The 14164-nt window shown below is 28.5% G+C and overlaps 2 protein-coding genes across 3 annotated transcripts in view; one reads left to right on the top strand and one right to left on the bottom strand.

Annotated features, from left to right (window-relative positions):
• Nucleotides 1-3066: 3066 nt before the first annotated feature.
• Nucleotides 3067-4714, bottom strand: LOC119669762. Of its 2 annotated transcripts, XR_005251635.1 has the most exons (4): nucleotides 4513-4714; nucleotides 4301-4438; nucleotides 3363-4222; nucleotides 3067-3276 (listed from the first exon to the last, which is right to left on the bottom strand). XR_005251635.1 is itself a non-coding variant. In XM_038079778.1 (3 exons), the coding sequence occupies exons 1-3, from the start codon at nucleotides 4636-4638 to the stop codon at nucleotides 3464-3466; spliced, it is 1023 nt and encodes a 340-aa protein (XP_037935706.1). In that variant the 5' UTR covers nucleotides 4639-4714; the 3' UTR covers nucleotides 3067-3463. The 2 variants fall into 2 exon arrangements, 1 of the variants encoding a protein (XP_037935706.1); XM_038079778.1 differs by having other exon boundaries at nucleotides 3067-4222.
• Nucleotides 4715-7571: 2857 nt separating this feature from the next.
• LOC119666609 (odorant receptor 7a-like) overlaps nucleotides 7572-14164 on the top strand; it is a 14298-nt gene continuing 7705 nt past the window's right edge. Inside the window, exons 1-3 of the mRNA XM_038075890.1 lie at nucleotides 7572-7678; nucleotides 7724-8041; nucleotides 8250-8610. Coding sequence (XP_037931818.1) covers nucleotides 7572-7678; nucleotides 7724-8041; nucleotides 8250-8610 — 786 coding nt within the window. The remainder of the gene's footprint in view (nucleotides 7679-7723; nucleotides 8042-8249; nucleotides 8611-14164) is intronic.

Raw genomic sequence — 14164 nt, 5'->3', positions numbered from 1 at the left:
ATTCATATATTGTTGCCATGCATAAATTATTTTAATTTTGGAATTTTAATGAACCTAACCTAACCTTACAAAAAGTGATCATTAAGATTAACACATATAACATACAAAGTTGTTTAGTAGTGTGATCTATTACTGAATACATAATAGCAACAAAAATTGCAATGATTACAGCAGTTAGGGAAGGAAAAAACCTAAACCTTCCCAGAAAAATATGCTCTAAGCAGACACTAGTTAAATTGACCTTATCTTTTTGTTAAAGAAATTTTAATTCATGTAGTAAAGAAGTTAAGAATGGTATGGTTGAACCAACATGATAAGTCGAGTAGAAATATTTTGATCTGAGATTTAGTCAAGATCTGGTTAAATCAACCAATAGTTTAACAAATATATACAGCGCTAGTGCGAAATCAGAATATGTAGGGTCTTTGTATATAGCGGGCTAAAAACATTATAGAAAATAATTGCCTACTGTATATTACTTGCTTCAATTGTTGCAAGATAGTTAAATAATGATAATATAATATAGTATCAATAACTATATATAAATTTCATCTCAAATTTTTTTTAATTTAATATATTAATATATTAGAATTGACTGATTTATTTAAATTAATTATAAAATTTGTGTTCCTTTTTTTTTAATAGTTGGCGAAATTTTCCTTTTCACTATATACTCTTATAAAAAATATGGGCGTAAAAGAGTAAAGGATGAAATTAACTAATGATTAAATATTATTATTATATATATATAAAAAATTTTATTTAATTTTATTTACATATATTCACAGTTTTGCACAGAATATCCTAATGTATACTATTTATAAATTATTTATAAAATTTATTCTTCTACAATGCCTATATAATTATTCACAAGTCATTGCATAAATAAATAACAAACCTGCTATAAAAACTATTTAACAGGAATTGTATCAAATTCAAGTAAATATATTAACATCAAATGATTTTTAATTTATTTATTTTATAATTTTTTACAAAATAATTTAGAATTTAGAATTTAGCAAGAATACTTAATAAAGGCACATTTTACATACAAAAACTATTTAGTTTATATTTTATACATCATATATTTCATTGAAAATCTAGACTTTGAAGCAAACCACGAAAATTATCTTAGGAATTTCCATATTAAAAAAAAAGATTTAAAATTATTTGATTTTAACGAAGAGTATTTCCTTTTAATTTTAGGAGACATTATATTAAATTTATTTTAAATAGTCGATTGCTTTAAAAATAATTTGTTAACTAAGCTACAGATTATTAAAAAATGGATAACTAATAAAACCTTCGACCTGGCTGGATAAGTAAAAAATGAAACCTTCTGTGATATAAGCTTGCAGAATTTTAAAAAAGTAGAACTTATTATTAAGTTACAATTTTTCATTGTAGCTTAGATACTTTTAGTGCCACAATAAATTTCAATAAATTAAATTATAACGAACCTACTTTACCGTGTCTTACCATATTTCTTCAATCTATATAATATGCCCACGTAGATATTTCTTTTACTGGAACGTCAATGCTAGATTAGCTCTCAGTACGGTCCTCTTGCGTTACCATACTCTTTACTACAAAACACAAACTTCATTAAAAAACTTTTCAATCTTATAAAGTGATAATTTAATATTCACTACTTTGTCTCAATCCCAATACTGATTCTTAAATTGTTTTTATTTAAATGCACACAGTTCTTTTTTCAAATTACATATAAAGTCCCTATAAACGACTTTATCGTGATTATAAACACTTTTCGATCATATCACTTTCAAAGTGAACTTCTTCAAGTTTCATATGTTATGTTTTTTGTCTGTAACACTATAAACCAGTGGTTCCCTGCTTTTTTTTATCCAAGAACCACCATGACATTTTTGTTTTTAGTAGGATCCACAAAGTTTAAGAATAATAAACTGTATGATTATTTTAATATGCTTTATGCATCTCTGGTATAATGTATAATAAATTGTATAAAACTACTATGTTGAGGCTAGTTGAGTTGAGTCAGTGCACCTGAGCAGTTTTACTCTCTATTAACTGCGAGGTTTCTACAAAACCCCTCTTTGCGCCTTGACTGGATTATTGTTTATCACTTCATTAGACTAAGCAATAATTGACCTCAGATCTGCATATCTCCCCGAGGAGCCTGTAACCATTCTGAAATTTGATAACGCGGTGTTAGTAAGTCTGTCAGATTTCGCAAATAATTTCAGGGCTCTATCCTTTATGTATTTTTTGATGGGATCAATCTTGAGGTCCCTAAGGATGTCATTCGTCCTAATATACCAAGGAACTTTGAAAAGTCTTCTCAGAGCCTGGCTTTGTGCAATTTCTAATTGGTGAATAGTAGTGTTTGAAGCTTTGCTAAACGCTACACAACCATATAGAAGTGAAGGACAAATTATTTGGTTATATATCAGTTTCCTATTCTTAGCATTGAGGTTTTCATTTCTAAATAGCGGTTGGAGGTAATGAAGAATTTTGGCGCAGCTAATTCTTTTCAGTTGAACATATTTAAGCCATGTGAATCATTTGTCCAACGTGATACCGAGATATTTAACGCTATCCTCCCAGTTTATCACCATATCTCCCACTCTCACTCTTGACGGATTCTGTCTCCATGTATAAGTGCATGGGTATATTATATAGGCTATAAAATAGGTACATACTTTCCGTGCCTATTTTCTAATAAGTGAGGTCTCAGTGGATAAACTACAGACTATGTATCTATATTTGTTAAATTTTGTCCGTAGACCATCGGTTGGGAACCAATGGTATAAACTGACTTTCATGTCCTATTTTGTAATGAAAATTCATGAAAATTATGAAATTTCTATTGTTTATTTTTTAAAGATTATTTTATTATAACTGTCATGTCCACATATAGTATGTTGTCAGTCATACGATTAACATGCTGAGCAGAATTACAAGTTCTTCATAATTCTTCATTAAAAAAATGTTATTAAATTAAAATATATAATTGCTAAATCTTTAATAAGAGAACGCTCATTCATCCAAATAAAGATATTCATAAAACTCAATAAGAGACATTAATTTTCAAATTACAAGGATTGTTTTATTGCCAAATATACCAAAATCGTACCAAATTGCTTTTATTTATTCTAAAATTTTACTTTCTCTCGAACACACCTTGCCAAAGACTCTCTTTAAATTTTAACTTTACAAATGCCAAAATCATGAATTCCCAGCACATCATATCAAAACATATTCAGTGGCTTCAAAATAATTCAAGGAACGTTTTCCCTTTAAAATCGAAATAAATATATGATAAAATCAACTCCTCATTTGTAATTAGTTCTTTATGCTATCAATGTTAATATTGTACTCACGCAATCAGATCCATAGTTGTTCCATAGACACATAATCCGTATCTGACACAAAATTCTAATCCTTTTTTAGTAAGATGATGTACAAAGAATAACGTATGAACTTAAGAGGAATTTTCATCATCACTTGAAAGCGCAGAGGAGCATTTTGATTTTTTGAGATCATTTAATGACTTTTTAACTAACTCTGCTACAGGCACGCTTGCATAATGATGCTGATCATGCGGTTCATACCATTTTCCATCCTTTGCGGAATAGCACAGAGTTATACAATCCTCATCGTTCTCTAAATTCTCAAAACTACCACCATTGCTATTTTTTTCGATAGCTTCAATACTATTAGATACAGAATCTGGAACTTTAAACCAAGTTCCATCTTTCGCTGAATAATGCATTGTGAAGCCTAGGCCATTTTTTTTCTTACTATATGCAGAGGCTTCATTATTCATACTTTCTGAACATATTAGTTCATCTTTACTCTCAGTTGATTCCTCAATATTATTAGAAGTTTCGCTGTTGTTATTGGATATATCTATTTGATTACTGCAAGCGAGATATTTGTTTCTACAACATAATACTGGATCTTCCACTTCTTCATGCCAGCTATTATCTTTAGCGTTGTAATACTTGGTAGTAATTTTGCGTTGTTGGATTTCATTGCGGTGTTCTTTATTAATATCTGGCCAAATTGATTCTGAAATTACATTGGAAATGGAATTATTAGATTCGCATTCCAAATCATATTTCTTGCCAATTCTGTTAACGCAGCGATTAATATAATCTTTTCTAATCATAGACGAAGATCTGTGCCTAAAGTGTTTCCAATCGTTGGAGCACAAGGCAAGATTAAAATCATTGGCCACCTTAAATTTAGAAAATATGAATATTAACATATATATTTATTATATAAATTTATTTATTATTTAAATGATTTGACTCACTCTATCCTCAATTGGAACAAAGTGTTTATTTATATTTCTCAATTTAGCGGATTCGTTAAGAGCATAAGTTATAAGCACCTCTCTCAGATCTGGATTTTTTTTAATTGCTTGTTCAAGCATGTCCATCACTGGTATATCCTTTTTTATATATAATAGAAAATTTGAATATTATTAAAAAGAATTAGTAGTACATTCATAAGAAGATATCTTACATCCGTTTGACAACTTCTGGAAACCATTACTTTTATTTTTTTAGCATCACATACACAACCGATTCTTGTGGTTGTTGTGGTTTCTGTGGGTTCCATATTTTCTCCTAAATTCTTAGTATCGTCCATCAAAAATAAAGATTTATTTCATTTCTTTGAAACTTATTTTTATTAAACACTAAAAATTTAGCTACCTCAACCTTTAAAAAACTAATAATTTTTTATATCTAAATTACATCTGATATAAAATATAAATATGGACAGAAAAATAAATTTGTTTTCATCAAAGCTTACTATTTCAATTATTTTTTACATTTTGTTGTTTTAAATAAAAGTATAGTATAGGATCGACTCAGTGAAAAAATATATCAAGGACAGTGCCTTAAAATTATTCATAAAAATCGCTACTTTTCCCAACCCCACCCTAACAAACCTTAAGTCCACCTCAGGACGCACAGCAAGATATGCTGATCTACGGTCCATCATCTGTTAAAAGACAAATAAATGATAATAATTCTAGTATAATTAAAGCTTAGTGTGGAGCAGAGATGAGAACCCCAACCATAAAAGAGTAAAAGAGCGCAATAGCATTAACTCAAACCACAAAAACAACAGCAACATATAGACATGTGTAAGTATATATATACATTTTTATATGTATATATATTTATATTTTATCGAAATCACTAGAGGATTTTGTGACAGCCAATACCATTAACTTTTTTAAGCGATTCAATATATCTACAGATTTCTTGAACCTAGAACCAGAAAAATGGAACCAACATACAGATTATGTACAACGGGGACAACATTACGTTGGACAGATTGCAACGGGGATGTCAATATGTCATTTAGCGACTTTAAGCAAGCGACTTGTTGTCTTTTGCCACACTTCAGTGCAGCCGAATACACCTACTACTACGGTATCCTATATTACTAATAATAAAAATATTTTTTTTTTAATTAAAAGAAGCAAATTAATTTCATCCATCGAAGTAAAAGAAATTTTATTATTGTTTTCTTGGCAAAAAAAAAATACGAATCCATATCGCTACAACAATAAAAAAAAATGTTTTAGCAAAGCATACCAAAGATATTGATTGTTTTATAAATTAATAGTTAAAAACAAATATTTCGCTTAAATAAGATATATATATATAATATTAAAAGCAACAAAAGCAACCTTCTTATAAAATTAAAAATATTTAACTAAATTCTTTCTTATAGGTGTAAGCTATGCCATTTGTCGTTATATTTCAAAAAAAAAAAAATCATATTTTTTAATGTATATATGTATATATCATCATTATAAATTAAACTTTATGTTAGTTAAAAAAACATGTCAGGAACAAATTTTAACTTCACATTTAAACGTATTTGAAAATAGTAATTTACTCTTTTTGATTGACTAATTAAAGAGCAAAAATATGACAAGTATTATTACTTATTGAAATTAGCCTTTGATTAACACTTATAAAAGGACCACATATTAGAAAATAACCTCAATAGTTAGTCATGACAAGGTTGATGAACGAACAGAAAAATGACAGAAATTAGAAACGTGAAATCTACTAAAGGAGAAAGTAGTGTACATTGACATTTTTACATATATAATAGTTCTAAATATTTATTTTATTTGAATGATTTTAGTGCTCGTGCTTGATGTGGCTACGGAGCAAGCAACAACTTATTTATACAGAGGATATCGTATATTGGGTTTACATATTCCTCAGACCAGTAGCGAGGCGTCAGCTTTTTGGCAAGGTGTTCACAATTTAATCAAAACAGAATTCCAACTATAACGTATTCCCCCTACTTCTAAGTTTTGTCCTTTCCACAAGCAAATAGCGTACAAGACCAATAAAACAATTTATTTAAATGTTCGCAGCCTGTGATCCACTGGTTTTTATTTACCATAAAGCTATAGCTGTAGGAAAACGACGACTTACCATAGATTTCGACATTTTTACAACAGGTATCAAATTCTTCATATCTGGAGTTGGTTTATTCATTTTATGAATTAAAATCTTTTTTTCAGAAGATCGTTTAAAAAAAGATATTTGAATCAAATCTTTAATCACACATTAATTCATTTCTAAATATTATTTTTCACTTCAAATTTCTTTAATTTTTTTCTTTACTTTTACCATTTGCTAGTATTAAATTGCAATAATGACTTTGTTATTGATTTATTTCCAACCTCTATATAAGAGTAAGAAACTCTCATGCATTCATTTACTCTTTTACTTTGTATTTACAATGCCCGGTTCAGTTTTTATACTGAACCATTTCCCCATATAAAACAGCAACCGTGACTTTGATTGTATTTGCACGCTTTGTATAAACTTTTGGTTCAGTTTATTGGAATGATCCTCTCGTCAAATGTAAAGCGATTTTCGCTCAGTTATTTCTTTTCTCTTTTGTATTTACTTTGCATAACATTGGAAGTGCACTTTTTTATTGAACTGCTTGCACGCATTAATTTAAGAGTAAAGATTATTTTACGTACATATATTTGTTTGTATGTTTTGTGTTGTGTATTTAATATTGAACATAGTCCCAATGTGAATGTTATTTCATTTGCATGCTTTGTAAGCAACGCGGTGCAGTTTTAATTTTGAACCTTAGTATATTTTAAGAGGAATGTGTTTTCTCTTTTATTAATTGTAAGTAATGTTGGGTGTAACTAACACATGTGTGATTTTGTTTGTATTCTACGTTTTGTGTTTATGTTAATCTGTTTGGAAAAGCTATTATAAAAAATGTTAAGTAGCAATATAGCGAGATTATTTACCTAATAAAAAAAAATCTAAAAAGGAAGCTTTGTTAAGGTGTTCAGTGAACACTCTGAACCATTCGACGCCTCGCCTCTGCCTCAGACCTATAGAATTCCATATATTATCTATTCAATAATATTAAACGCTTTCACAACAATATATATACCTATCGCCTTTACGCTACAGTACGCTAGTCTTAATTTTAGTGAACTGGATGTTGGCAACTTACTAACGTCAATGCAAATTGGCATCAATTGTTATGGTGGTTCCAGTAAATTGATTATTATGGCATTTATGTTACCTCGATTGTATGATGCACATAAATTATTGGAACACATGGATCGACGCTGTCAGGAGGAGGATGAAATTGCTGAATTACATAAAATTGTGCGGTTCGGTCGAAATTGCTCTAAATTCTTTATCATTTGTTATTATAGTTATTCGACAAGTACCTTAATTGGTGCTGTATTGGCAGGTCATGTACCTTATTCTATGTATTTGCCTTTTTTTGATTGGCAACAATCAAAACTGGAATTAATTTTTGTCACAATAATTCAATACATTTTAATAAACATTGCTGGTTTGCATCAGATATGCGATGATACCTATCCTGTAATTTATATCGGTATTTTACGAGCTCATCTTCAAATTCTATTAATACGTGTACAAAAACTACAATCACTTGGTAATGCAGATGTAGAAGATAATTTGAAAAAATTAAAAATTGTTATAAAAGATCACAAACATTTAATCGAGTAAGTATCATTGTTTTTAGCGATTATTATTTATGATACTAATTAGTGATGACACAGAAAAAAGAAAATTTTTTAAGAAAAGTTTTTAAACTATAGTATATTACAACAACAAAATTTATAATGTTTAATTAATTGAATTTTTGTTCTGCAAAATTTTTTTTTAATTTGTAATAATAATTCATTATATACAATAAGTTATTTTGTTTAGACTCTACAACATCATAGCGCCTGTCATATCCTTAACGACTTTTGTGCAGTTTTTCTTTACCGCCGCTATTTTATCAACGACTCTGATTAATGTCACTATCTATACAACAGAATTATCCGGACGAGTAGGCTGCCTCTTTTACATCATTGCCGCCATTGTACAAATTTTTCCTCTTTGCTATTTTGCCACTGGACTTACTGTAGATTTCAGCAAAGTGACGAATGAAATCTTCCACACCAATTGGTTTGATCAGGATAAGGACTATAAACAAACCCTGGTATTTTTCATGCAACGTTCACAGCTCAAAATGGAACTAAAAGCAGAAAATTTCTTTCCAATAACGTTGGATAGTTTCGTCAATGTAAGTTAACAAGTTTAATTATAAGAAAAGTTTTTTAACAATAGTGAACTACAACAACAAATTTTTTTATATTTAATTAATTGAATTTTTTGGTAAATTTATTAAACAGCTAATTCAAATATTGCCAAACACCCCACATAAATAATAACTTTCTATTTTTGAGGTTGAAGCGATTATTATTAAACAGCGGCTTAAGGAGATGTAGAATTTTAGAGCAACTATTCCGTTTCCATTTCATATGTTTGTACCAATTAAGCCGTTTGTCAAAAGTGACCTCTAGATATTTTATGCTTTCCTCCCACCATATCTCCGTGCCACCGATGCTCACTCCTGGAGGATGCGGACTTCTCTTTCGTGTTATAAATATAGCCTTGGTTTTTTCGTTGTTAATTTTAATCTTCCATTTCTGGAAGTATTCCACCATGAGGTCTATATTTCTCTATAAGGTGTTACTTACATTTATGGCATCCCGGTTAAAGTAGAGCAAGCACGTGTCATCTGCATAAAGCACCATTGAAAAGTTAAATACATAACTACTTACATTTTTTTTTGTGTTCCTAGAAATTTTATTTATATAGTTTCAAGAAACATATACTTATGTCATAAACAGTCCCTACAATACAGTGTGGGTTTCATTCATCTGCAGTTTATATTCAAATTTGATCAAAAATAGTAAAAGTGTGGTATTAATAATATTTTAATAAGAATCATACTTAACTCTATTTTGTATTTACTTAAAGTAAAAGGGAAAATATAAGTGTGGATGGATTCATGATCTATTAATAGTCAAATATGAAGTGACTGATATGATATCACACTCAAATATGAAATGAGGTATATGAAGTGAAGTGTAAATATAAAGCTGACCCATTTCTTATCCCATTTAGTACTAAAAAAATTAAACATTATATAATGTCCAAAAACTAAATAATTATATAATGGCCGTCCAAAAACAACATGGAGAAGATCAACGTTGAATGAAATAAACATCATTTTGCAGGCTCTAGGAAGAAACATAAGCAACATTACAGACATAAAGAACGTAGCGTTACGACGCGAAAGGTGGAAGCGGCTTATAGACAGCCTATGCCCAGTATAAGAGGCTGGTCGAAATCATAGACGTCGAGCAAGGCGTATTATTATTATTATTATTATTATTATTATTATTATTATAATGTTGTATAAAGACTTTTGTATCAAGGCATTCTCTATACTTGTTCTTTCATCGAGAAAATATTAAAATTTATCATTTATCTTAGTAATTTCTTGATTGAGTTATTACTAAAATTATGTTATTTTAAATTACTAATTAAAAAAGGAATCTACAAGACAGATTATAACTAATTATCTCTAGACATAGTACCATTCATAATTATTATTATCATAAGGACTTCAAGGACTTCTTGTAATCTATTCAGCAAATATAATATTGTCAAAAACTGTTTCAATAGAAGCTTTTTATAGAAACCGCTTATCTTTCTTTATTTTTAAGTACGGTTACCCAGCACTTTTTAATTACTTGTTTTGCGGAAGTTGATATATTTCATATTTTACTTTTTCGCTTTGCTAAAGGTACTTTAATAAATTATTTTTTTTTATTAAAATATTTTTACTCTCACTTACCAATAGATTACATATACTTTTGTTTGCCTATTATTTAGTCTCCATACGTCGAACCTTTATTTTGCACTATATAAAACATGCATTGTTAGGGGAAATCTATCCCCTAACCATCACTCTGTATATGCCACTGAAGCGAAGCTTAACTTTATTTTATATATTTTTTTTATTTTTCTTTTAAATATAATTTTCCTTTTTTCTAAAGAACTATTGTTATAATTGTTTTTTTCTTCATTAAGTTAGCGAAATTTTCATTTTCATTATATACTCTTATCAAAAACATGGGCGCTAAGGATGAAGGTAAAAAATAATTTATCAATATATTCTGTTTAGAAACTCATTCAGTTTTTTCCGCAGATCTGCAAAAAATTTACTAAACTATAATTATTTCTCTATATTAAACTATTTTAATGTCTTAAAAATATATAAAAAAATATAAAAAACAAATAGAAAAACAATGTAAAATATAATATATAGTGACGTTTACATATATAATATATAAGCATATTTATATAAAAATGTGGGAATATAAAAATAATGTCAACTAATAAAAGTAAAAGATATTTTAATTGCATAAATAGAAAAGGACTTTACTATGAGTATGATCTTGAGCTTACTGTATTAATTATTATAACCAACGCATAAACTACAGCTATATATCGTCCCTTATGAATTAATATTCCACTGAGCTCTAAAATTTGTATACAAAACTGAAATAAATTTTTTAAATTATTTTTATTAATAATTAAAAATTATTTTTGTACTATGACAAGAAATTTATTTTTGAATAGAAAAGTTAGTATTAATAAAATTTTAAATTCAAAAAATTTTTAATTAATTGAATTCTTAGGCAACTTTAGACAACTGTTTTGGATATATCAAATGACCATAATCAGTTGTCTTTAAAAACATCTACTGTCAAATATGAACTATGAATTAGAGTCTTAACACATGACGCCAACGTTCAACTAATTTACTCTATTTATATTTAGAATTTTGATGATTTCTGTTGTTTATTCATAATTAAAATAGTTATTAATTATTAGTTATTAATTAGAACTAGCACATAAGCCACAGCTTTACAAATTAACGTAATCATTGTGTTGTTTTTTTTTTGTTTTAATTTTAATACTATTGTTTGGAGGGGAGCGAGTACACAAGGCAACGTGTCTGATTGCATTTAATATGGAAAATGCCAGCACAATCCTTGTTGTCCTCAATCCAAGTTGTCGCAAAGCCTCCTCGTGGCACCCCTGGATGATTACCTGGCACCCGCTGGGTAATGAACTAATAGTGCGTACGGCGAGTCTCATCCCCAAGACTTTAAATTTGGGTTGTGCACAGGGTTTGGTACCCGTCACGTAAAATCAGCCACCAATGAAGGACGCAAGACTGTCACAGCAGAGGCGCCTGGGGAGACATGCTGCGTCAGGCCGAAACTCGGTAACGGGTTGTTATAGCCACATAAGTAAGTAGTAAGTACTATTGTATGGAATCTTACTTTTGACCATTCGCAACAATTCAATTGACTAAGAATTTAAAAAAAATGATGAGTTAGTATCATAATAATATCAAGTTCTATATTTAACTATAATAACAAAAATATCAACTATCTATATATAGTACAGCAGCATAAAAAATCAACTGTGGTCGCAGTGCTCCGCTTCGTTAGGAAATGGTACCCCCTTTATTTATATTCTATTATTTCTATTCTATATATAGTACAGAGAGAGAGAAACAATTTAGATTTAAATTTGTCTAATTTTGTTATTACTATTATCAAATTGTAAGCCAACATTAGTAAAAGACGTTGGTCTTCTTTCCAAATGCACTGGTATTTCTTTTACAATTTCATCTTCATATTCTCCAGTAATGCTATGCTATTTTATTATTTTCTGAGATTCAGCGAATATAATGTATAAAGTACGGTGCATATCCCAAAATGCAGATTTCATACTCTTTCCGATCGTCTTTTGCGCTCTTTGATCGTTTTGTTTAGATTTCACCGATTGCTGTCCAGTCAGCTGTGGGTTGATTTGTTCCCAAATACCCATATAGCTAAAAGTATGCTCGTGACAAAAATGGGCATGTAAAATAAACAAACATGTTTCCTTTAATACATTTGAAAATTCTGCTTTCTATGACAGTTTCAATTACCGATATTATAAAAAAACCTTGTGAAGATGTTCAGTATCTGTACGATAGTATTTATATATGTTTGTTAAACTTTTAAGGATATCGTATTTTTTAACGCTATATTGTCCCGCCAAATAATTATTAAATTAACGTGAAGAACGTTTTTTATTCATTATTTATGAAACCATTTAAAGGTACATTATAAAGATGATAACTTGGGAAAATATAGTCGGATCGTTTCTAATTTAGAAATATATCGTTCGAACTACTTTAAAGCGGTGAAGTGATTTTTTTCAAAAGCCAATTAATTTGTTTCTGTTTCACTATGCTAAAGAGTATATATTTCTTAAACTAAATATATTAAAGATATCTGTGATAATAATAGATTTTTAGTGTTATCCATTCTCGCACATCATTTAAAGCATATAACTTAACTTATAACTTAATAAATATTGTAAAAGTAGAAGTTATCAACTTAAAAAATAAGCTATTCAAATACGGATGATAAATCTGTATCAAAAATGTGTACATTTTCCAATTAAAAACATATACATAGATTATTATTTACCTGGTATTTAAAATAATATAATATTATAATAGATGATTTTATCTGACTTAAGTTATAACAGTACCACATTACCAGCATTCATTCATTTGTATTGGCTTCAAAGAACTCTCGATTTGTGAATAATTAATATATATATTTAAATATAGAATAAATTGTATAAATTAATTATGCTCAGCTTAGGAATAGGAATGAATGGGGTGCTAGCTCCCAACGGAGCGGAGAACTCCTCAAATTACCTTTTTAAAAACTTTAATACAAATTTAACAAATATTAAAAATAAAACCAAATCCGTTTCTATTTAGTTAATTTATTTTATCTGAACTCATTCATATGGTACAAAATATTTAGTTTATGCATTTACATAGATAAATAATTATATACGAACTGCAAATCAACTGACTTTTCAGCAATCAGCAAAGCAATTAACTAATAAAAATAAAATATAGTAATTAAGTTAACTGTGTTGATATAATATGTGGGTAATAAGCTCTAAGTTACATTAAATATGTAACTATTCTGAATTTACTTGTATATATTTATATATATATTCATATATATATAAATTTAAATTTTTAAAATTAATTTATAAAAATAAAATTATTTTAATTAAATATTTAAATATATAAATATATAGAATATAGAATATAAATACAGAAACGACTTTTATTTGCAACAATCTTAAAATAGGAATTTAAGTATTTAGTGTCGTGCTAATCATTTTTTTAACAGATTATTTGTCATATACGTATATTTAACATTTGTAGTGCATAACATAATAAATTGAAATGGTGCAATATCAGAAACACAATGCTATAAATGCTTTCCAACTGAATTTATAAATACCCCAGTTTCAATTTAAAACTAATTTACTGCTTTTACCAACATTTAAATAGTATTCGTCCTTAGTACTAAAATAATATATTCCGTCAACCCTTTCTATATCCAAAGGATCACCAAGCCGAACATCAACCAATTTATTGCAACCTATCTTTTCTTTTATTTCTTCGAAATTATCACACTGATATATAGGTGCATACGATTTCCCTCGTATTGAATCGGAATAAACTACGTTCGCAGTGATATGCGAACAACCACCAAGTAAATCGATTCCGCAAAATGGGAGTGCACGTCCCCAATTTGGATAAAATGACATATCTCCAATTGGTCTTAAGAAACCCTCGCGACCACCAGTAACTTGTAGAGTTAAAACAAATTTAGCGTCAGTCCTTG

This window comes from Teleopsis dalmanni, chromosome 1 (genome assembly GCF_002237135.1).
Source record: "Teleopsis dalmanni isolate 2A chromosome 1, ASM223713v2, whole genome shotgun sequence".
In the NCBI taxonomy this organism is placed as follows: domain Eukaryota; kingdom Metazoa; phylum Arthropoda; class Insecta; order Diptera; family Diopsidae; genus Teleopsis; species Teleopsis dalmanni.
The sequence above is the reverse complement of the archived record's forward strand: the minus strand, read 5'-3'. Positions and strand labels throughout refer to the sequence as shown.